Here is a 23,328-nt window from a genome sequence, read left to right on the forward strand (position 1 = left end):
GGTCACACTTGCGTGTTAAATGCGAGAAACTCGCACAAGTCTCTCGCATCAATACCCGGCACTCGGGACCGGAGTGTGCGGCTACATAGAGATACATGCAGCCACACTCTCCGCTCACGAGTGCCGGCAGCTGTGCCAGGTATGGATGCGTGAGACTCGTGCGAGTTTCCAGCATTGCACACGCAAGTGTGACCCCGGCCTTACACTTTGGCTTTATTCCATTTCCAGCTTTGGCACACGGAGAAATATATATATATAAAATGCCCCAAAAACTCCATTTTTAAATCCTCCTATGCTCTTTTGCCAGAAATAACAGCTCTATTCGACGTTGGATAACATTCATACATGTGAGACACTTACGTAAAATTTCTTTATCTTGGATCACATACTATGAGCCCCACGTGGGATAACACCACCAGACACCTCACATGTGATCGTTCCAATATGTTGTGGGCAGCCTGCAGTTTAACCAAAGAAGGAAAAAAAAAACTCTGACAAATTGATTACCATTTCCTCATTAGAAAAAAAGCTAAATCATGTGAGTCCTGCCTTTCTCTACAGCTTTCCAGTCTGATGAAGACAGGCTCTTAATGAGGAGGTGAATGTGGCCACATTTACCAGCACATGTACCTTTTTTAGTAGCTTTAATTAATTTTTTTCTTTTTGGAAAATTGTAAAGTTTAATTTAGGGAGATATATATATATTTTTTTATTTTGAAAAAGTGACAATTTATTCATTGTAAATGGATAACCACAAGAAAGCCTTCAGTGCACAGCATATAGCCGGGGTAAGTCCTCCTAATGCTGCTGAGCGGCACAGTCTGTGCAGATTATATAGCGTGAATGGACTTATTATTATCACCAGTGTATTATCGCCTTGTGTTAATTCCTTTATGTATAATAGGATCGCATCAATGGTCATTTTATGTGACTGTCACATTTTTCTTCTGTGTGACTTGAAACAACCCTGAACATTGTACTTTTTAGTGGGACTCCTCGGTGTTGCATGAATATTTGCAATATGGCAAAATCGGATGCAATAAAATTGCAATACTGCATACAATTGTGATTGTATATTGTAGAAAACAATGCATGTAAATTAGAAAAAAAAATCCAACATTTTTGGATTGTTTTTTTTTTTTTTGTTGCCATGGCATGCCCCCATTGTGATCTAACACAGTAAGGCTAATTAATTTTTTTTTTTTCTGCAGACAAAACATTCATGCTTAACAGTACGTAAAAAAATTGCATATAAAACACAGCATTTTGCTACTTTTTTTTTTTTTTTTAAGAGGATTATATGTGTGGTTTCTCTATAGTATATGTTAATAAAGTTACCGGTAGTTTGTTATTCACTAAAAAAAAGCTGCAAATAAGCAGCCGGTGTTATGTGCGCAGTTTTGCAGCATTTTTGTACTTTCTCATTGCTTTCTATGGGAGAAGGAAGCTCTCTATTTGTGAGTTTCCTTATATATCAATATAAACAGTGTCCTAGGTCCTAGAATTACCAGGTAACTTCTTATTCACTTGTACACTGCCATATCATCTGGTTTCTTTAACTTTTTTGGTTTGCTATTTTTTCTATTGAGATGAATGTGGTATCCAGAGTTTATTTTTTGTAAATACTGCATGTTGTACCATGGTATCACACAGTGTTGAGCTACATAGCCCAATAGTACCAATATTGTCTGACAGCTGGGAAAAAGGCGGGTAAGGGCCCATATCAATAAAACAGGTCTATATGTGTATAAAATCTTATGTGGTTGTCATGTATGAATGCATCTGAAAGCCACCAACAGTAGATTTTAAGCTTTTCCTAATCCCCGGATGAAGTTTCTAAAGCAATTACTTGCAGCATGTGGATGTTGTCAGTGCCACAGTACATCATGTTGTTCCTTAATACCATGCATGTGATGTGTAAGGAGAATTAATCCATAATAAGTGGCATTGTGGCCAAAATATATACAAGCATATTCCAATTGTCTATAAATAGAACTTACTGTATGAGTGAAAAGTTCTACAACTTTCTGCTATACCGGACTTTGTATTTTCAGTTCTTCACCATATTCAACATAGCTGTTTGCAGACAATGAATGAGGATACTCCTGTTTAATACTCACTGGCACAACTCTTGTACATAACTTGTCCTGCTCTCAGCTGAGAAGTGCATAGAATTGTATTTTGGACTTTTCTAACTTTTTTCCTGGGTCGAAACTACAAATGACACCCCTCCGGGAAGGGAATAATAAATCTGCAGTGAACAAATGCAATGCTGTCATTGTTATTATGGTATTCATTCATTATTATTTACTCTCCTTAGGGGAAATTGATTCTGTGGTCATCTGATTGCTTATATTTCATCAAAGTATAGCAGTATACTATATAAAACAAAAGAAGGAACACATCATCAGAACCACTGTCAGTACATGAATACAGAACTAGAACTAACATCAGGACATCAATGAATCATCAGCACCACTGTTGGTGTAGGAATACAGTATCACCATCATTACAGGAATACATCACCAGCACCACAGTCAGTACATGAATACAGAACTAGCATCAGGACATCAATGAATCAATGAATCATCAGTACCACTGTTGGTGTAGGAAAACAGTACCACCATCAATACAGGAATACATTACCAGCACCACAGTCAGTACATGAATATAGAACTAGCATCAGGACATCAATGAATCATCAGTACCACTGTTGGTGTAGGAAAACAGTACCACCATCATTACAGGAACACATCACCAGCACCACAGTCAGTACATGAATACAGAACCAATCCATTGAAATGTCAAGTCTGTCCCCACATTTATACATTTTAACAATGGTAAGGAGAAACTATGCAAACTTTCCCTTTCTCTTTTTCGCTACATCCCAACATGTTGTCATTATAATTCCCCTAAATAAAAATATCTGTCCTATGCGGAGCCACTGAATAATTGCCCCTCACTGTGCTTCCTGCACAAAATTTGGCTCCCACATTGCTCAATTTATGGTTCACAGTCTACACAGAAATTGACAGCGTCATTTAACTACTTAAGCGCCGCGGGTGGATCGCGATCCTGAAATAACAAGCGCAGGAGAAGAACCTGTAAAACTTTTATACACTCCTCTGCATTCAAATTGCTACACCAAGAAGAAAAGGTTGCGGAATTATGATATTCACAGTATGGATAGACATTTCAATGATATGCAAATTATGAAGAAAAAAATGTAAACAAAATATTCAAAACATTGAAAAATTATTCAATATCATGCATGAGCTCCACGTGCTGAATTCCCCACACTTCTAAACCTTGGCTGCTTTTAATGAGGTTATTAATGGATGTCTAAGGAATGTTCTGCCATGCTGTACTTGGGCACGCTAATACGCAAGAACTTCTTATTGCTACCTTTGCAATTGACAGCCAATGACCACCTAGATGTGCTTGATTGGAGACAAGTCTGGAGATGTTGCATGCCATAGTAGCACCTTTAGGACATGCAGGCTGCTCACCATATCACGAGTAACATGTTCTGTTAGTGTACCTGCAATGAAGACAAGAGGGGTCCATCTACCGTACATTATACCAGCCCACACCATTATCTCATGAATAGAACAGGTGTGATGATCCCTCGTGAAAGCCACTTAATGGCATTGCTGATGTTGTAGCTAGGCCAATATCCGGCTATCATTGCATTCAAGAGAAAACTGGACTCTTCTTTGAGAATGATAGACCTCCATTTCCGTCTTGCTGTGCACCATGATAGCCTTTGATAGCTGTGACGTGTGGTCAACGGAGCACCTGTTTCTGGACGTCTGGCTTGTAGCCCAATGTCCAGATGCATTCTAATTTTTTTTTTTGTGAAGACACTGACGGGCTTAGAATGTGACGTCCAATTTCACTTGCAGAACAGAATGGATGAATAGGGAAACCTGTATATGGCCAAGTGACCCAGGACCCATTTTCAACACGACAACACCAAGTCATTAATAGCTACAATGATAGCAACCAAGGCGTGTAAGTGCCTGTATTTCTGCATGAGGTGCTCATTCTTGGTGTGAATTAAATTGAGAACGAGGCTTTGAAAATTTTGATCACATTTTCATCATTTGCAGATCAGTAACATGTCTATCCATCATGCGATTTCCATAATTGCACAACTTTTCCTTTTTATTGCAATTTCAATGTTGAGTAGTGTATTAGTAATTGTCAACAAATTAGATCTCCAACAAATCTGTTAAAATAAAGACAAACTGGTCTAAGGGTACCGTCACACAGTGGTATTTTGATCGCTACGACGGCACGATCCATGACGTTCCAGCGATATACTTACGATCTCGCTGTGTCTGACACGCTCCTGCGATCAGGGACCCCGCTGAGAATCATACGTCGTAGCAGATCGTTTGAAACTTTCTTTTCCTATCGCCACGACAGCACCCACAACGAGAGAGGGGATCCGCCCACCTTCCGGACAGGAACCTACAGGTTAAAAAGGGGCGGTCCCCCTCGCCCTCCAGTTTGGGTTCCTGTCCGGACGGCAGGAGCCTACAGGTCGTTTCCTCTTACCCGGGTCCGCCAAGCCTCTGTGCGGTGTCCGGGGAGAACGGCAGAGTCGGGGGCCCGGAAGCAGCGTCGGGGGAAGTCTTGTGTCAGCTTCCCCCCTCGTCTGGCAAGGAGCGGTGGCGTTCCCGGGGGAAGGCACGCCACCCTGGGTCGTCCACTCGCGCGCGACGCTGCAGGAGCAGGTCGGCGCTTATGACCCGGAAGTAGAGCGAACAACTTCCGGAGGAGACCGGGAGGAGGAGCGCGGGACTTTTGAAAAGGAGCAGCGCTCAGGTGAGATGTGTGTGCGGCAATATGTCTTCGGCAGGAGACGCTGAACACCGACAGGCAGGAGAGCACAGGTCTCATAGCGGCGAACGTGGGCAGCAGGATCCTGGCAAACCAGCGTCACGTCGCGCCTCACCCCCTCAAAAACCGGTACTCTACATTTTTTTCAGCAGTGGTGAGTGTAATATGTAGACCATTGCCTGATACAGCCGTTTTCTACACTATGCTTTATTATAGGGGGAAAAAGGTCTCCAAATCCAAGCATAAGCAGTGTGCTGTATGCACAGAGCCTCTACCTGACACCTATGTTAAAAAGTTATGCCAATTATGCATATGTCGTATGTTAGAAGAAGAGGCCCCTCTCCGAGTATCGGATCTGAGGGAGGTAATTAGGGAAGAAATGAAATCATCCCTTAAAACCTGACGGCATGAAAAAAGCAGTGTGGAGTTGGTGTCCGATTCCAGCCCTTTGGTTCAAGAGGGCGAGTGTTCGGAAAGTTCTTCGGCATCCTCTTCAGATGAGGAGGGAAGACCTTGCTTTTCCACGGATGGTATGGAAACCTTAATTAAGGCAGTCCGTGCAACTATGGGGGTTGCAGAGAGTAGAACCAAAAACAACCCAGGAGATCATGTTCGCAGGGCTGAGCCAGAGAAGTCGAAAAGCTTTCCCAGTGGTGGATTCTGTTAAAGATCTGGTCAAATGGGAGTGGGACAAGCTGGATAAAGGGTTTTTACCTTCAGCTGCAAAAAGAAGGTACCCCTTTGAAGATGACACCTTATCACAGTGGATGAAGGTTCCTAAAATAGATGCGGCAGTAGCCTCTACTTCAAAAACAGCCTCACTTCCGTTAGAAGATGTAGGGCTCCTCAAGGATCCTTCAGACAGAAAGGCTGACATGCTCCTTAAAAAACTATGGGAGTCATCATCTGGAGCCTTTAAGCCTGCTATCGCAGGCACCTGTACGGCCAGATCAATCATGGTCTGGGTGACTCAGCTGGAGGAGCAGCTTAAAGCGAAGGTACCCAGGGATAAGTTGCTGAATTCCCTGTCTCAGGTCAGAGAAGGAGCAGCTTATCTAGCAGACGCCTCAATTGATTCTCTGAAATTGGCCGCAAGATCGGCAGGTCTTTCGAATGCAGCCAGACGGGCTCTATGGCTAAAGACCTGGAAGGGGGATGCCCAGGCTAAAGCCAAACTTTGCTCCATTCCATGTAGGGGTGAGTACCTATTCGGCCCGGTGCTGGATGACATCCTTGCAAAGGCAGAAGATAGGAAGAAGGGATTTCCTAAAACGCTTAATCCCACTTTTAGGAACGCCTTCCGAAGACGCATGCCCTTCAGGAGATTCCAGCCAGACCAGCAGGGATATAATCGCGACTGGGAAACATCAGATCATAAGAAGAAAGGTGGATACTATAAGAACCCTTCATCTTTCTCAAGACGTAGGCGTAATTACAGATAAGACAGATCTACCAGTAGGCGGAAGACTAAAGTTCTTCTCAGATATATGGAAAAAAATTACTTCTAGTGCCTGGATAATGGGGGTGGTTGAGTCCGGATTAAAATTAGAATTTTTGAGAACTCCCCCGGATCAGTTTGTGATAACATCACTGGACACTCCGGCCCAACAACAGGCCTTAGAATTAGAGTTTCAACAATTGCTTACAAAGCGAGTTATGGAAGAAGTTCCAAAACATCAGGAGAAGACGGGTTTTTATTCTCCGCTATTCTTAATCGCTAAACCTGATGGGTCCTTTAGGACTATCATAAATTTACGTAAATTGAATAAATATCTTCAGTACCACGCTTTTAAGATGGAATCCATTAAGTCAACAACTAAGCTTTTGTTTCCTAGGTGCTACATGTCGGTCTTGGATCTAAAAGATGCGTACTACCATCTTCCAGTTCACAGAAATCACCAGCAATTTCTCAGGATGGCAGTATGGGTAAACCATCAAATTAAGCATTTTCAATTTTTGGCAATGCCCTTTGGCCTGTCCATGGCACCTAGAGTTTTTACTAAGGTTGTTTCAAAAGTAATGGCACATATCAGGGAGAGAGAGACCCTTGTGGTGCCCTATCTAGACGATTTTTTGATAGTAGGAAATTCAATTGATCAGTGTACGTCTAGGGTAAATGCCATAATATCATCCCTACAGGAGCTCGGATGGATTATCAACTGGGAAAAGTCAAAACTGGAACCCACAAGACGTCAAATGTTCCTAGGAGTTGTTCTAGACTCAGAAGATCAGTCATCCTTCCTACCAGAAGAGAAGAAGCGGAAGATCGTTCAAAGGATCACGGTTGTAAGGAAAGCTACAAACTTAAGTCTAAGAGACGCAATGTCGCTTCTAGGATCTTTGACTGCGTGTATATCGGCGGTAAGATGGGCTCAGGCTCATACCCGAATGCTTCAGTACGAAGTTCTTCAAGCAGAAAAAGATCTTCACGGTGCTCTGAGCAGAAGGTTCAAATTATCACCCGCCACTCTTCAGGATCTGAGATGGTGGCTCAATCTAGCACATTTGTCAAAAGGAGTTCTCTGGACCATCACTCCGGACAACATAATTACAACAGATGCCAGTCCGTTCGGTTGGGGAGCCCATATGGGAGACATTCTAAGCCAAGGGCGATGGTCGATTCAAGAGTCCCAGAATTCCTCAAATCTAAGAGAGCTTACGGCAGTCAATCAGGCTCTTCTTTCCTTACTACCATCCCTGAGGAATATGCATGTACAGATACAAACAGACAATATGACTGTGGTAGCCTACATCAATCATCAGGGGGGGACAAGATCTCGATCCCTGATGACCACTACAGCACAGATATTGTCTCTGGCCGAGAAACACTTACAATCCCTGTCGGCAGTTCATATAAAAGGGGAACTCAATATAGAGGCGGACTACCTCAGTCGCCATTCCCTTCGTCAGGGAGAGTGGTCCCAGAACCATCAGATATTCGATCAGATAGTCAATCTGTGGGGGTTGCCGACAATAGATCTGTTTGCTACGAGAAAGAACAGGAAGGTCAGAAGGTTCGCATCTTTACAGATAGCAGACCAACCATTTATAGTGGATTCCCTTCGGGTCCGTTGGGACTTCCAGCTGGCATATGCCTTTCCCCCAATGTTTCTGATTCCGATAGTTCTCAGGAAAATCCGGGAGGAAAGAGCCAGAGTGATCTTAATTGCCCCTTTCTGGCCCAGGAGGCCTTGGTTCTCTCTCCTCAGGACAATGTCTGTGACCGATCCCTGGGTGTTGCCAGTGGTTCCGGAACTCCTCTCTCAAGGGCCATTTCGTCATCCAAATTTGGAGACTCTTCACTTAACGGCTTGGAACTTGAGAGGGAGCTTCTGAAGGAGAGGGGGTTCTCTAATGCTTTAATAGATACCTTATTGAAAAGTAGAAAGGAGGTCACTACAAAGATCTACACAAAAATTTGGAAAAAATTCCTTTTGTTTTATCAGCAACCATTAGGAGATAAAGCTCCGATTTCAGCTATTTTAGAATTCCTTCAGAAAGGCTGGGAATTGGGTTTAGCAGTCAACACTCTGAGTTCATGTTTCAGCCTTGGGAGCTCTATATAACAGTGATATAGCTGGAAATAGATGGGTTGCTAGATTTATTAAGGCATGTCAGCGGTCTAACCCAATCCATATTGTAAGAATACCCCCTTGGGATTTAAATTTGGTGCTTGAGGCGTTGATTGAACCTCCGTTCGAGCCGTTAGACTCTATTTCAATAAAAAATTTAACCTTAAAAACAGCTCTACTCTTAGCATTAACATCTGCCAGGAGGGTCAGTGATATACAGTGGGGCAAAAAAGTATTTAGTCAGTCAGCAATAGTGCAAGTTCCACCACTTAAAAAGATGAGAGGCGTCTGTAATTTACATCATAGGTAGACCTCAACTATGGGAGACAAACTGAGAAAAAAATCCAGAAAATCACATTGTCTGTTTTTTTTAACAATTTATTTGCATATTATGGTGGAAAATAAGTATTTGGTCAGAAACAAACAATCAAGATTTCTGGCTCTCACAGACCTGTAACTTCTTCTTTAAGAGTCTCCTCTTTCCTCCACTCATTACCTGTAGTAATGGCACCTGTTTAAACTTGTTATCGGTATAAAAAGACACCTGTGCACACCCTCAAACAGTCTGACTCCAAACTCCACTATGGTGAAGACCAAAGAGCTGTCAAAGGACACCAGAAACAAAATTGTAGCCCTGCACCAGGCTGGGAAGACTGAATCTGCAATAGCCAACCAGCTTGGAGTGAAGAAATCAACAGTGGGAGCAATAATTAGAAAATGGAAGACATACAAGACAACTGATAATCTCCCTCGACCTGGGGCTCCACGCAAAATCCCACCCCGTGGGGTCAGAATGATCACAAGAACGGTGAGCAAAAATCCCAGAACCACGCGAGGGGACCTAGTGAATGAACTGCAGAGAGCTGGGACCAATGTAACAAGGCCTACCATAAGTAACACACTACGCCACCATGGACTCAGATCCTGCAGTGCCAGACGTGTCCCACTGCTTAAGCCAGTACATGTCCGGGCCCATCTGAAGTTTGCTAGAGAGCATTTGGATGATCCAGAGGAGTTTTGGGAGAATGTCCTATCGTCTGATGAAACCAAACTGGAACTGTTTGGTAGAAACACAACTTGTCGTGTTTGGAGGAAAAAAAATACTGAGTTGCATCCATCAAACACCATACCTACTGTAAAGCATGGTGGTGGAAACATCATGCTTTGGGGCTGTTTCTCTGCAAAGGGGCCAGGACGACTGATCCGGGTACATGAAAGAATGAATGGGGCCATGTATCGTGAGATTTTGAGTGCAAACCTCCTTCCATCAGCAAGGGCATTGAAGATGAAACGTGGCTGGGTCTTTCAACATGACAATGATCCAATGCACACCGCCAGGGCAACGTATGAGTGGCTTCGTAAGAAGCATTTCAAGGTCCTGGAGTGGCCTAGCCAGTCTCCAGATCTCAACCCTATAGAAAACCTTTGGAGGGAGTTGAAAGTCTGTGTTTCCAAGCGAAAAGTCAAAAACATCACTGCTCTAGAGGAGATCTGCATGGAGGAATGGGCCAACATACCAACAACAGTGTGTGGCAACCCTGTGAAGACTTACAGAAAACGTTTGACCTCTGTCATTGCCAACAAAGGATATATTACAAAGTATTGAGATGAAATTTTGTTTCTGACCAAATACTTATTTTCCACCATAATATGCAAATAAAATGTTAAAAAAACAGACAATGTGATTTTCTTGATTTTTTTTTTTCTCAGTTTGTCTCCCATAGTTGAGGTCTACCTATGATGTAAATTACAGACGCCTCTCATCTTTTTAAGTGGTGGAACTTGCACTATTGCTGACTGACTAAATACTTTTTTGCCCCACTGTACATGCGTTATCAGTAGATCCTCCCTATCTAATAATTCTCCAGGATAAGATTGTCCTAAAACCCGATCCTGCATATTTACCAAAAGTAGTAACTAAATTTCATAGAAGTCAGGAGATTTATTTACCATCTTTCTATGAAAATCCAGGTTCAGAAGAGGAGAAAAAATATCATACTCTAGATGTAAAGAGGGTGATCTTAGAATACCTGGATAGGACACAAAGCTAGAGACAGAGTAGGTCTCTGTTTGTTTCTTTCCAGAATCGGAAAAAGGGTTCTGGTGTCACGAAGAACTCTATCGCTAGATGGATTAGAGAAGCGATATGTCTTGCCTATTCTGCCAGGGGAGTAACACCACCAGAAGGCATCAGGGCGCACTCCACTCGGGCCATGGCATCATCCTGGGCGGAGAAGGCGGATGTCCCCATTGAAATGATATGTAAGGCGGCAACTTGGTCATCACCTTCCACCTTTTATAAGCACTATCGCCTTGATCTATCTGCTAATTCCAGCTTACAGTTTGGCCGTTCAGTACTTAGTGCTGTGGTCCCTCCCAGTTAAATAGTCTTTGAAAGTCTCTCGTTGTGGGTGCTGTCGTGGCGATAGGAAAACCGGTTTTTACGTACCGGTAATAGGATTTTACAGAGTCCACGACAGCACCCATACATTCCCCCCCGTATATAGTTTCTTATTCCTGCACTCTGTTGGAAGGTGTGCCTTAGAGATCACTCTATAGAGGTGGTGGTATTTAGTAGTGTTTAATATAATATTGTCATGTACTGATTCATTGGCGGTAACCCTTGTACTCTGGAACACAAACTGGAGGGCGAGGGGGACCGCCCCTTTTTAACCTGTAGGTTCCTGTCCGGAAGGTGGGCGGATCCCCTCTCTCGTTGTGGGTGCTGTCGTGGACTCTGTAAAATCCTATTACCGGTACGTAAAAACCGGTTTCGTCGTCAAGTGTCCCGCTGTGGCGGCATGATCGCATCGTGTAACAAAGGTGTGCACGATATTGTATACAATGTGCGCATAGTAACCAACGGCTTCTACATCGCAAATACATCGTGAAGTTATCGCTCCAGCGTCGTGCATTGCAAAGTGTGACAGCAGTCTACGACGCTGAAGCGATAATGGTGCGATGCTGGAGCGTCACGGATCGTGCCGTCGTAGCGACCAAAGTGCCACTGTGAGACGGCACCCTAACACTTTTGAGCATCTTCAAACATCAAGGACAGAAGCCACAAAGCTTTTGTTTTCATGTCTAAACCCTTAAAATATAATGGATAAAAGTTTTGTGTAAATAGGTTTTCAGTATATATAAATTGCAAGTGATGTACTCTTCAATTGTAATCACTTTGTTTTCATCCTAGAGTGCAAACCTCCATGAAGTCGTCTTCTTCTATTCATGACTTGTCTTTGCACACTACCTCCCCAATCTACCCTGAGTGCTTTTCTCAGTGCCTCCTACACAGTAATTGTGCCCCACTAAATAGTAATGGCCCACAATATCTCTACTCTAATAATTTCCACTTCGCACACGCAACAAAGTGCCCCATTATACCTGCCCTCCTCTGTAGCCCCCAAGAAAGTAAAAGTTGCCTGTCTTTCCTTCCACCGAAAACTTCCCCCTTTGTGTGCCCACAATGTAATACTGCCAACCTTTGTGCCCTTGTGCTTTATAACCTTCAGTAAAAGAGTATTGCTCACACACAATGACAATTTTCTTGCTTTACAGCCCCTCTAGTGATTCCCATATGAAAAAAACTGCACACTACCAAAAAAGTCTAGTGTTCACTTGTGTTCTTATGTGGTACAGAGAGGTTTAAATTCTATGGGATGACCATGGTACAAGCAGCAACATAACACCAATTTTTCGACCAGCATGTATGTGACCTCAGTGACTCATAAGCTGAAGGCCTAATGTGTGATGTGTCTCCAAGTTGAGCCATACTAGATTTGCATCCAGAAAACGCATATATAGAATGTCAGTTCCCTGAGGATCCCCTGATGCCTGCTGTTGGCCATGCCACTGCATTGCATAGGGACTCCATGTACTGCTGATCAAAAACATTTTTTTGCCCATCTGAACATTTTCTGTATGATGTGATCATAGCTGCGTTTGAGCTTTGCACCATCTGCCATTGACCCAAGTAGAGTAGACAACATTTTTTTCCCAAACCTTTTTGTACTTCCTTTCCTTTTTGTTTCCATTTTTTGTCAAAGGGTGTGTTCATAGCAACATTGCAGACCAAGGTGGAGCTGTAAACATAGTTTAGTACATAATGAAGCACTTATACTGCTCCATAATGACTGCTTTTTAATTAAGCAAGTTTAGGCCAGTAACGTGCATAATTCATTATGGGCACAGCTGCCAGTATACTGGTATAGTCCATGATGTAGGTTGTATAACAGAGATCCTGTATGGGGGAGAAGATATAGAATGTGAATTCTCTTTACTAGATGACAAAAAACAAAACACATTATCCACAGAAGAAAATTAAATACCAAGGAACAGTATTTGATATCAGACAGCAGAATGGTGCTACGTCACTGTGTGACAGCCGGTAAAGGAGCCCTCAGTCCAAGACACATTCCACGAGTCTCCCAGGTGTTAGATTATGGTACATTGACAGTAAAAATTAGATTAGTATGAACTTAGATCTTTCAGTGTGTGCTACTTGAAGTTTCCTCCATAGCTAAAGTCAAAGGATATTAGCTGGTAGACAGGTGGAGATTCTTACTTCTTTCTCTAAAGTAGCCAGGGGTGAAAATTTTGAAATTGATGTAAGAAATGCTGAATGGAAGGCGAACAGCATGGGGAAGACTCCTGGAACCATCTTTGACTCCAAGATCGCTGCTGGTGTTACATTTTTACTCCACTTTAAAGACTGACAATACAACATTCAAAATCGATGAGAAATTGAAGTTTAGAAAAAAAAAATGTTACACTCTTTCCTGTATAATGACTTGTCTATAAGGCAACATTTTTTTAAATATATATAATTTAAGTAAACCAAAATTGAAAATTTTATAAGGTTTTTATATTTTTTTTTCTAAATCAAAATTGGAAATTTTAATGTAAATTATGAAAGAAGCAACTGCCAAAAATTGGATGGAAGAGGGACTCGGATACACCCTGTATTAGACATAAAGGCAGGCCTCATACACATTCTGTTTAAATTATCATGTAGTGGCACTCCTACAATCATAAAGGCTATGCAAAGCTTGTCAAAAATTACATGCAGGGTCATCTATACACCCTTGAAAGCACCAACTGTAGTAACTCATTCAAATATTGTAAACAAAGTGTAGTTGTGGCACATAGAGTTGAGCGACCTTGACCTTTTTAGAGTCGAGCCGGGTTTCGCGAAACCCGACTATCTCAAAAGTCGGGTCGAGTGAAATCGGCCGATTATGACGTAAAGTCGGGATCGACCGAAACACGAAACCCAATGCAAGTCAATGGGGCAGCATAGTCGGCAGTGAGTGGGGGCCAGGAAAACACCTAGAGTGCCCATTTTAATGTCAAAACCATCCATTCTTCTTAATGAAGCTTGTCAAGCGTAATTTACCTTATAATAATTGGAAGGCATTTAAAATTGGGGGTCATTTGGCTAAAGTTGTGGTGGGTAGGGCTGGTTCAAGTAATTAGTGGGCCCAGGAAATCTGGACCACGTCACGGCAGTGGAGCAGGGAGAGGTAAGTATTTCAACTTTGCAAGTGCTGTGAACCTGAGCAAGCAGGGGGGGCCCACTCGTTGGCATTGGCACTGGCACAGGGCCCCTCAAAGTACAGCGGTGTGTTTGCACGGCGGGGGCGCCTCCTACCGGCAGCAACACTTTTGCGTACTATGAGAGGCCCTGTGCCAGTGACGTCGCCAACTAGTATTCCTCCCCCCCACCTGATGAAGGAACCTGCACTTTCATCTGCACCTTCCTCTTTGTCCCCGTGTAAGGTGGTATGGTATGCGGGAAGAGCAACTTGACTTTCAGCAGGGTCACAATGTTGTTGTGTAGCGTGCACGGGGAATGTTGCGTTATGGGTCAATGTACCAGCAGACTCATCTATCACTGGCTGGGCAATGGGCAGGATGAGGAGGAAACACAGATATAGGCCCAAAGAATAAAGTTGGCTAAATGCAGTTCAAAATTGGTAACACAGGAATAACCAGGGGGCATTGCAGTGGAGGACAACTGGAATGAGAGGCTGACACAGAGAGTAGGCCCAAATCAGTAAGTAGTCGAAATGCAGTTAAAAATTGGCAACCGTAGTAAACAGGCGGCACAGCTTTGTTCAGTGGAGGAGAACAGCAAGGAGTGGCAGACACCGATAGTAGGCCCCAACCCAACTAGTAGGCCAAATGCAGTCTAACATTAACAACTACTTAACGAGCGCCTGAAAACGGAATTTCAGGACAGGAAACCAGGAGAACAGCAAGGAGTGGCAGACACCGATAGTAGGCCCCAAACCAACTAGTACGCCAAATGCAGTTGTTCCGTTTAACCACAATTTAATGAGAGCCTGAAGATAGAAGTTCAGGAAAGGCAACCTGGAGAACACCTTGGAGTGGAACACACCATCTCTCTACACCCCATACCCAATTTGTAGGCCTAATGCAGTGTAGTTTCCAAGAACTACTAAACGAGAGCATGAAGATCGAAGCTCAGGAAAGGCAACCTGGAGAACACCTTGGAGTGGAACACGCCATCTCTCTACACCCCATACCCAATTTGTAGGCCCAATGCAGCGTAGTTTCCAACAACTACTAAACGAGAGCCGGAAGATCGTAGCTCAGGAAAGGCAACCTGGGGAACACCTTGGAGTGTAACAAACCCTCTCTCTACACCACGGAAGGGCTGATTATTAGGAAGGAAGGCTGTTGGAAAGAAGCAGGGCGCGTCCGAGGGTGATTATATTCTTATTAGGTATATACTCGCCCTCGGACGCGCCCTGCTTCTTTATTTGTAATGAATGTTTATTTGCAATGTGGTTTTGACTTACTCTATTTTTTTGGTAAATAATGATTTTATTATTTTCATTGTTTTGCATCTTCTTGGCAATAATATAAAGAAGACGCGACAGGACAACACTCGGTGGATGCCATATCTGTGTTTAAAATTGAAAAAACCTTTCAGTTAACTACTTGCAGGAGAAAGTTATTGTAGCTGGTGGCCATTTTTAGTACTGTACCAGATTTTTGTTGTATGTGTTTGTTTTTAATGTTAAAATGTCTGCATTTGATATCTCTCCAGTATTTTCTTTTTTATAAGCAAAATACTTATTTTTATATTTTCTGATGTTGGTTCCAGGGGTACACGGGCAGCAGTGGTGTGGTCAGTGGAGGCCTAGTGGAAGGAGTGACCGCAGACAGGCATCGAAGGCCTAAAATAATAACACATGGCTGTAGGCAATTTTAAATTGGTTCCAGGGGTACACGGGCAGCAGTGGTGTGGTCAGTGGAGGCCTAGTGGAAGGAGTGACCGCAGACAGGCATCGAAGGCCTAAAATAATAACACATGGCTGTAGGCAATTTTAAATTGGTTCCAGGGGTACACGGGCAGCAGTGGTGTGGTCAGTGGAGGCCTAGTGGAAGGAGTGACCGCAGACAGGCATCGAAGGCCTAAAATAATAACACATGGCTGTAGGCAATTTTAAATTGGTTCCAGGGGTACACGGGCAGCAGTGGTGTGGTCAGTGGAGGCCTAGTGGAAGGAGTGACCACAGACAGGCATCGAAGACCTAAAATAATAACACATGGCTGTAGGCAATTTTAAATTGGTTCCAGGGGTACACGGGCAGCAGTGGTGTGGTCAGTGGAGGCCTAGTGGAAGGAGTGACCACAGACAGGCATCGAAGGCCTAACATAACAAAAATGTCAATACAATGGTATTGTCAGTGGCAGGCATTGAAGGATGTCAGCGCATAGACTAAACATTGGTGGAGCTGTGAGATAATTTTGCAAGTGGTAGAGCACTGTTTGAGCTGGGGTGGGGGGAAACTGTCTTGTGGCCGGCGGTACAGGCCCAGGGCCCCTCATATTACAACGGTGTGTCTGACGTTGGGTGCGCACCACCACCGCCAGAGACACTTTATTGTACTAGGAGGGACCCATTGGCAGTGCCGTCGACCAAAAGCGGGCTCACCCACCTCTTCAGACAAACTGCACTCTCACGGGTGCTGTCGCCAAGTGTCGATACAACGGCCCCGTGTGGGGAGTTTGGCCATTTAGTGAGGTGTAAACATGTCGTATGCTGGACAATCAGGTGCAGAAAATTACGAGATTGGAAAAGGCATTCAGAATAGTCCACAGGCAAGACCTTTTCATAGGAAAGCTAGGTGTCAGCCGGGCAAGGTGGGGCAAAAGATTTCGAAATCCAGTTGTGGTTCATTTTAATGAAGGTTAGATCATCTACATTTTGGGTAGCCAGACGAGTCCTTTTTTCTGTTAGTATTGAACCTGCAGCACTGAATACTCTTTCTGATAGGACACTAGCTGCCGGGCAAGCAAGCTCCTGCAATGCATATTCTGCCAATTCTGGCCAGGTGTCTAATTTTGATGCCCAGTAATCAAATGGGAATGACGGTTGAGGGAGAACATCGATAAGGGATGAAAAATAGTTTGTAACCATACTGGACAAATGTTGTCTCCTGTCACTTTGAATTGATGCTGCAGTACCTGTCCTGTCTGCGGTCATAGCAAAATCACTCCACAACCTGGTCAGAAAACCCCTCTGGCCAACGCCACTTCTGATTTCTGCCCCTCTAACTCCTCTGGTCTGCTGGCCCCTGCAGCTCGTGTGAGAACGATCACGGGCGCTGTGTGCAGGGAATGCCAGAAGCAAACGGTCAACAAGAGTTGATTGTTTGGTTGCTAATATTAGTTCCAAGTTCTCATGTGGCATTATATTTTGCAATTTGCCTTTATAGCGAGGATCAAGGAGGCAGGCCAACCAGTAATCGTCATCATTCATCATTTTAGTTATGCGTGTGTCCCTTTTGAGGATACGTAAGGCATAATCCGCCATGTGGGCCAAAGTTCCAGTTCTCAAATCTGCGGTTGTGCTTGGTTGAGGGGCAGTTTCAGGCAAATCCACGTCACTTGTGTCCCTCAAAAAACCAGAACCCGGCCTTGCCGCGCCACCAATTTCCAGTGGCCCCGGAAAAGCTTCCTCATTAAAAATATAATCATCCCCATCATCCTCCTCGTCCTCCTCCTCCTCTTCGCCCGCTACCTCGTCCTGTACACTGCCCTGGCCAGACAATGGCTGACTGTCATCAAGGCTTTCCTCTTCCTCAGCTGCAGACGCCTGATCCTTTATGTGCGTCAAACTTTGCATCAGCAGACGCATTGGGGGGATGCTCATGCTTATTATGGCGTTGTCTGCACTAACCAGCCGTGTGCATTCCTCAAAACACTGAAGGACTTGACACATGTCTTGAATCTTCGACCACTGCACACCTGACAACTCCATGTCTGCCATCCTACTGCCTGCCCGTGTATGTGTATCCTCCCACAAAAACATAACAGCCCGCCTCTGTTCACACAGTCTCTGAAGCATGTGCAGTGTTGAGTTCCACCTTGTTGCAACATCTATGATTAGGCGATGCTGGGGAAGGTTCAAAGAACGCTGATAGGTCTGCATACGGCTGGAGTGTACGGGCGAACGGCGGATATGTGAGCAAAGTCCACGCACTTTGAGGAGCAGGTCGGATAACCCCGGATAACTTTTCAGGAAGCACTGCACCACCAGGTTTAAGGTGTGAGCCAGGCAAGGAATGTGTTTCAGTTGGGAAAGGGAGATGGCAGCCATGAAATTCCTTCCGTTATCACTCACTACCTTGCCTGCCTCAAGATCTACAGTGCCCAGCCACGACTGCGTTTCTTTCTGCAAGAACTCGGACAGAACTTCCGCGGTGTGTCTGTTGTCGCCCAAACACTTCATAGCCAATACAGCCTGCTGACGTTTGCCAGTAGCTGCCCCATAATGGGAGACCTGGTGTGCAACAGTGGCAGCTGCGGATGGAGTGGTTGTGCGACTGCGGTCTGTGGACGAGCTCTCGCTTCTGCAGGAGGACGAAGAGGAGGAGGAGGGGGTGCGAACGGCTACAGCCAATTGTTTCCTAGACCGTGGGCTAGGCAGAACTGTCCCAAACTTGCTGTCCCCTGTGGACCCTGCATCCACCACATTTACCCAGTGTGCCGTGATGGACACGTAACGTCCCTGGCCATGCCTACTGGTCCATGCATCTGTTGTCAGGTGCTTTGTGCTCACAGATTGCCTGAGTGCATGGACGATGCGCTCTTTAACATGCTGGTGGAGGGCTGGGATGGCTTTTCTGGAAAAAAAGTGTCGACTGGGTAGCTCGTAGCGTGGTACAGCGTAGTCCATCAGGGCTTTGAAAGCTTCGCTTTCAACTAACCGGTAGGGCATCATCTCTAATGAGATTAGTCTAGCTATGTGTGCGTTCAAACCCTGTGTACGCGGATGCGAGGCTAAGTACTTCCTTTTTCTAACCATAGTCTCATGTAGGGTGAGCTGGACTGGAGAGCTGGAGATCGTGGAACTAGCGGGGGTGCCGGTGGACATGGCAGACTGAGAGACGGTGGGAGATGGTATTGTTGCCACCGGTGCCCTAGATGCAGTGTTTCCTACTACGAAACTGGTGATTCCCTGACCCTGACGGCTTTGGCCTGGCAAAGAAACCTGCACAGATACTGCAGGTGGTGCGGAAAATGGTGGCCCTACACTGCCGGAAGGGATGTTGCGTTGCTGACTAGCTTCATTGGCCGAGGGTGCTACAACCTTAAGGGACGTTTGGTAGTTAGTCCAGGCTTGCAAATGCATGGTGGTTAAATGTCTATGCATGCAACTTGTATTGAGACTTTTCAGATTCTGTCCTCTGCTTAAGGTAGTTGAACATTTTTGACAGATGACTTTGCGCTGATCAATTGGACGTTGTTTAAAAAAATGCCAGACTGCACTCTTTCTAGCATCGGATACCTTTTCAGGCATTGCAGACTGAGCTTTAACCGGATGGCCACGCTGTCCTCCAACAGGTTTTAGCTTTGCCACGCGTTTTGGGCAAGATACGGGCCCGGCAGATGGAACCTGTTGCGATGTTGATGCCTGCTGCGGCCCCTCCTCCTCCGCTTCAGAACTGCTGCCGCCTGCACCCTGTTCCCCCAATGGCTGCCAATCGGGGTCAAGAACTGGGTTATCTATAACCTCTTCTTGTAGCTCGTGTGCAACTTCGTCTGTGTCACCGTGTCGGTCGGTGGTATAGCGTTCGTGATGGGGCAACATAGTCTCATCAGGGTCTGATTCTTGATCAGCACCCTGCGAGGGCAATGTTGTGGTCTGAGTCAAAGGACCAGCATAGTAGTCTGGCTGTGGCTGTGCATCAGTGCACTCCATGTCAGATTCAACTTGTAATGGGCATGGACTGTTAACTGCTTCACTTTCTAAGCCAGGGACGGTATGTGTAAAGAGCTCCATGGAGTAACCCGTTGTGTCGCCTGCTGCATTCTTCTCTGTTGTTGTTTTTGCTGAAGAGGACAAGGAAGCGACTTGTCCCTGACCGTGAACATCCACTAACGACGCGCTGCTTTGACATTTACCAGTTTCACGAGAGGAGTCAAAAGAGCTAGAGGCTGAGTCAGCAAGATAAGCCAAAACTTGCTCTTGCTGCTCCGGCTTTAAAAGCGGTTTTCCTACTCCCAGAAAAGGGAGCGTTCGAGGCCTTGTGTAGCCAGACGACGAACCTGGCTCCACAGCTCCAGACTTAGGTGCAATATTCTTTTCCCCACGACCAGCTGATGCTCCACCACTACCACTACCCTCATTACCAGCTGACAATGAACGCCCCCGGCCACGACCTCTTCCACCATACTTCCTCATTGTTTTAAAAACGTAAACAAACTAACGGTATTTGTTGCTGTCACACAAATTACACGGTGAGCTATAACTTCAGTATGATTTAGCTACCCCTTTACAGGTGAGTGAGACCACAACGAAAATCAGGCACAATGTTACACACTCTGTTGTTGGTGGCAACAAATGAGAGAGATGCCACACACGCAGGACTGTCACTGAAGCACAAATGTAAATATTAATCTCCCTTTGATTTTTTTTTTTTTTTTCAGGGAGACTTTAGGAAAAAAAAAAAAATAGAATAAAATGATTTTTTCAGGAAGAATTTAGAAACCAAAGAAAATAAAATGATTTTTTCAGGGAGAATTTAGAAAACAAATAAAACAAAAAAAGGCTTTCTATGGCCCACTGAGTGAGAGATGACGCACACAGGAGTCAGGAGTGGCACACAAGCCCAGAGGCCAATATTTATCTCCCACTTTTTTTTTTTTGTTCCAGGGAAAATTTATAAACCCAATAAAAAAAATAATAAATAGGCTTTCTATGGCCCACTATCTGAGAGACAGAGAGAGATGGCACGCTTAGGACTGGCACACAAGCCCAAAGGCCAATATTAATCTCCCTTTTTTTTTGTAAGGGAGAATTTATAAAACCAAAAAAAAATAAATAAATAGGCTTTCTATGGCCCACTATCTGAGAGACAGAGAGAGATGGCACGCTCAGGACTGGCACACAAGCCCAGAGGCCAATATTAATCTCCCACTTTTTTTTTTTTTTTCCAGGGAAAATTTATAAAGCCAATAAAAAAAAAAAATAAAATAAATAGGCTTTCTATGGCCCACTATCTGAGAGAGAGAGATGGCACGCTTAGGACTGGCACACAAGCCCAAAGGCCAATATTAATCTCCCACTGATTGATTTATTGATTTTTTCAGGTAGAATTTAGAACCCAAATAAAGCAAAAAAAAAAAAAAAAATGGGCTTTCTATGGCCCACTGAGTGAGTGATGATGCACACAGGAGTCAGGAGTGGCACAAGCCCTGAGGCCAATATTTTTCTCCCACTGATTGATGTAGTGATTTTTTCAGGTAGATTTTAGAACCCAAATCAAGCAAAAAAATAAATAGGCTTTCTATGGCCCACTGAGTGAGAGATGACACAGACAGGGATGGCACTCTAGCAGAAATGTCAATCTTAATCTCCCACAAAAAAAAAAAAAAAAACAGGGAGTGTCCTTCAATTACTATCTCCCTGCAGTAATCTCAGCCAGGTATGGCAGGAAGCAATAAGGAGTGGACTGATGCACAAATTAAATAAAAAGTGTGTACAAACCAAAAAGATAGCTGTGCAGAAAGGAAGGAACAAGAGGATTTGTGCTTTGAAAAAAGCAGTTGGTTTGCACAGCGGCGTACACACAGCAATGCAGCTATCAGGGAGCCTTCTAGGGCAGCCCAATGAGCTACAGCGCTGAGGGGGAAAAAAAAAAAATGTAGCTTCCACTGTCCCTGCACACCGAAGGTGGTGTTGGGCAGTGGAAATCGCTACAGCACAAGCGGTTTGGTGGTTAATGGACCCTGCCTAACGCTATCCATGCTTCTGACGAAGCGGCAGCAACCTCTCCCTAAGCTCAGATCAGCAGCAGTAACATGGCGGTCGGCGGGAACTCCCCTTTATAGCCCCTGTGACGCCGCAGACAGCAAGCCAATCACTGCAATGCCCTTCTCTAAGATGGTGGGGACCAGGACCTATGTCATCACGCTGCCCACACTCTGCGTTTACCTTCATTGGCTGAGAAATGGCGCTTTTCGCGTCATTGAAACGCGACTTTGGCGCGAAAGTCGCGTACCGCATGGCCGACCCCGCACAGGGGTCGGATCGGGTTTCATGAAACCCGACTTTGCCAAAAGTCGGCGACTTTTGAAAATGAACGACCCGTTTCGCTCAACCCTAGTGGCACAGCTACACTCATAAAAGCTCTACACACATTGCAAAACCTGCCAAAAATTACAAGCAGGGCAATCCATACACCATTTAAGCCACTTCTACATTCATAATTGTTTTTCTGGATGTGTGCAAAGCCTTTGAGTGTATAAGTTCCTCAACTAGACTTTCTAAATTTCTTTTTATGATTCACTTTATTTGGTGCCTTCAAGGGTGTATGGATGATCCTCTTTATAATTTTTTCCTGGCTTTGCACTTTGTGCATATCCTTTTGACTTTAGAAGTACATCAACTACACTTTTCATAATAGTTTAGCGAGGCCCGCCAGTTGTTGCCTTCAAAGGCCTATGGATGACCCGCCTTATAATTTTTTTCTGGCTTTGTACTTTGTGCAAAGTCTTTATAAGGAGTGTCATCTATAGACCCTTGACGGCGACAACTGGTGGGCCTCATTGAAATCTTTTGAAAAGTGTAGTTAATGTGTTATGAACTGGTGATTCAAAACCACAATGGACCTGGTGAATACGAGCACAGAAAATGACCTGATAGTTGCTAATCACATAGGACGAGCTCTGAGACGTGGGAACTCTGCTAATCCTATCACACCACACTAGAGGTAGCCGTGGAGCGCTCCTCACCAGACCTAGGCGCCTCGGGCACAGCCTGAGAAACTAGCTAGCCCTGAAGATAGAAAAATAAGCCTACCTTGCCTCAGAGAAATTCCCCAAAGGAAAAGGCAGCCCCCCACATATAATGACTGTGAGTAAAGATGAAAATACAAACACAGAGATTAAATAGATTTTAGCAAAGTGAGGCCCGACTTACTGAATAGACCGAGGATATTAGACCGAGGAGAAGCAGTGTCTACTGGCCACACCACCCTGGATACGCCCGATCTCGTCTGATCTCGGAAGCAAAGCAGGGCTGGGCTTGGACAGTACTTGGATGGGAGACCTCCAGGGAACACCAGGTGCTGTAGACTGTATTGATGACATTTTTTTTTCAAACCAATCTAATCAGTTTTTATGAAGAGGTAAGCTATAGACTGGACCACGGTGAGTCATTGGACGTGGTATATCTCGATTTTTCCAAAGCGTTTGATACCGTGCCGCACAAGAGGTTGGTACACAAAATGAGAATGCTTGGTCTGGGGGAAAATGTGTGTAAATGGGTTAGTAACTGGCTTAGTGATAGAAAGCAGAGGGTGGTTATAAATGGTATAGTCTCTAACTGGGTCGCTGTGACCAGTGGGGTACCGCAGGGGTCAGTATT

The 23,328-nt window shown here is 44.5% G+C and overlaps 1 protein-coding gene and 1 non-coding gene across 4 annotated transcripts in view; both read left to right on the plus strand.

Annotated features, from left to right (window-relative positions):
* The first annotated feature begins 555 nt into the window (after positions 1-555).
* The window catches only part of LOC138665851 (solute carrier family 2, facilitated glucose transporter member 9-like), a 147,546-nt gene continuing 124,773 nt past the window's right edge, over positions 556-23,328 (plus strand). For all 3 annotated transcript variants that reach the window (XM_069753750.1, XM_069753751.1, XM_069753752.1), the window contains exon 1: positions 556-788. In XM_069753750.1, coding sequence (XP_069609851.1) covers positions 744-788 — 45 coding nt within the window. In that variant the 5' untranslated portion in view covers positions 556-743. The remainder of the gene's footprint in view (positions 789-23,328) is intronic.
* On the plus strand, positions 22,919-23,038 carry LOC138667910 (5S ribosomal RNA). The gene has a single exon (XR_011318953.1). It is a non-coding gene; the product is annotated as a 5S ribosomal RNA (ribosomal RNA).

This window comes from Ranitomeya imitator, chromosome 2, assembly GCF_032444005.1.
Source record: "Ranitomeya imitator isolate aRanImi1 chromosome 2, aRanImi1.pri, whole genome shotgun sequence".
Classification (NCBI taxonomy): domain Eukaryota; kingdom Metazoa; phylum Chordata; class Amphibia; order Anura; family Dendrobatidae; genus Ranitomeya; species Ranitomeya imitator.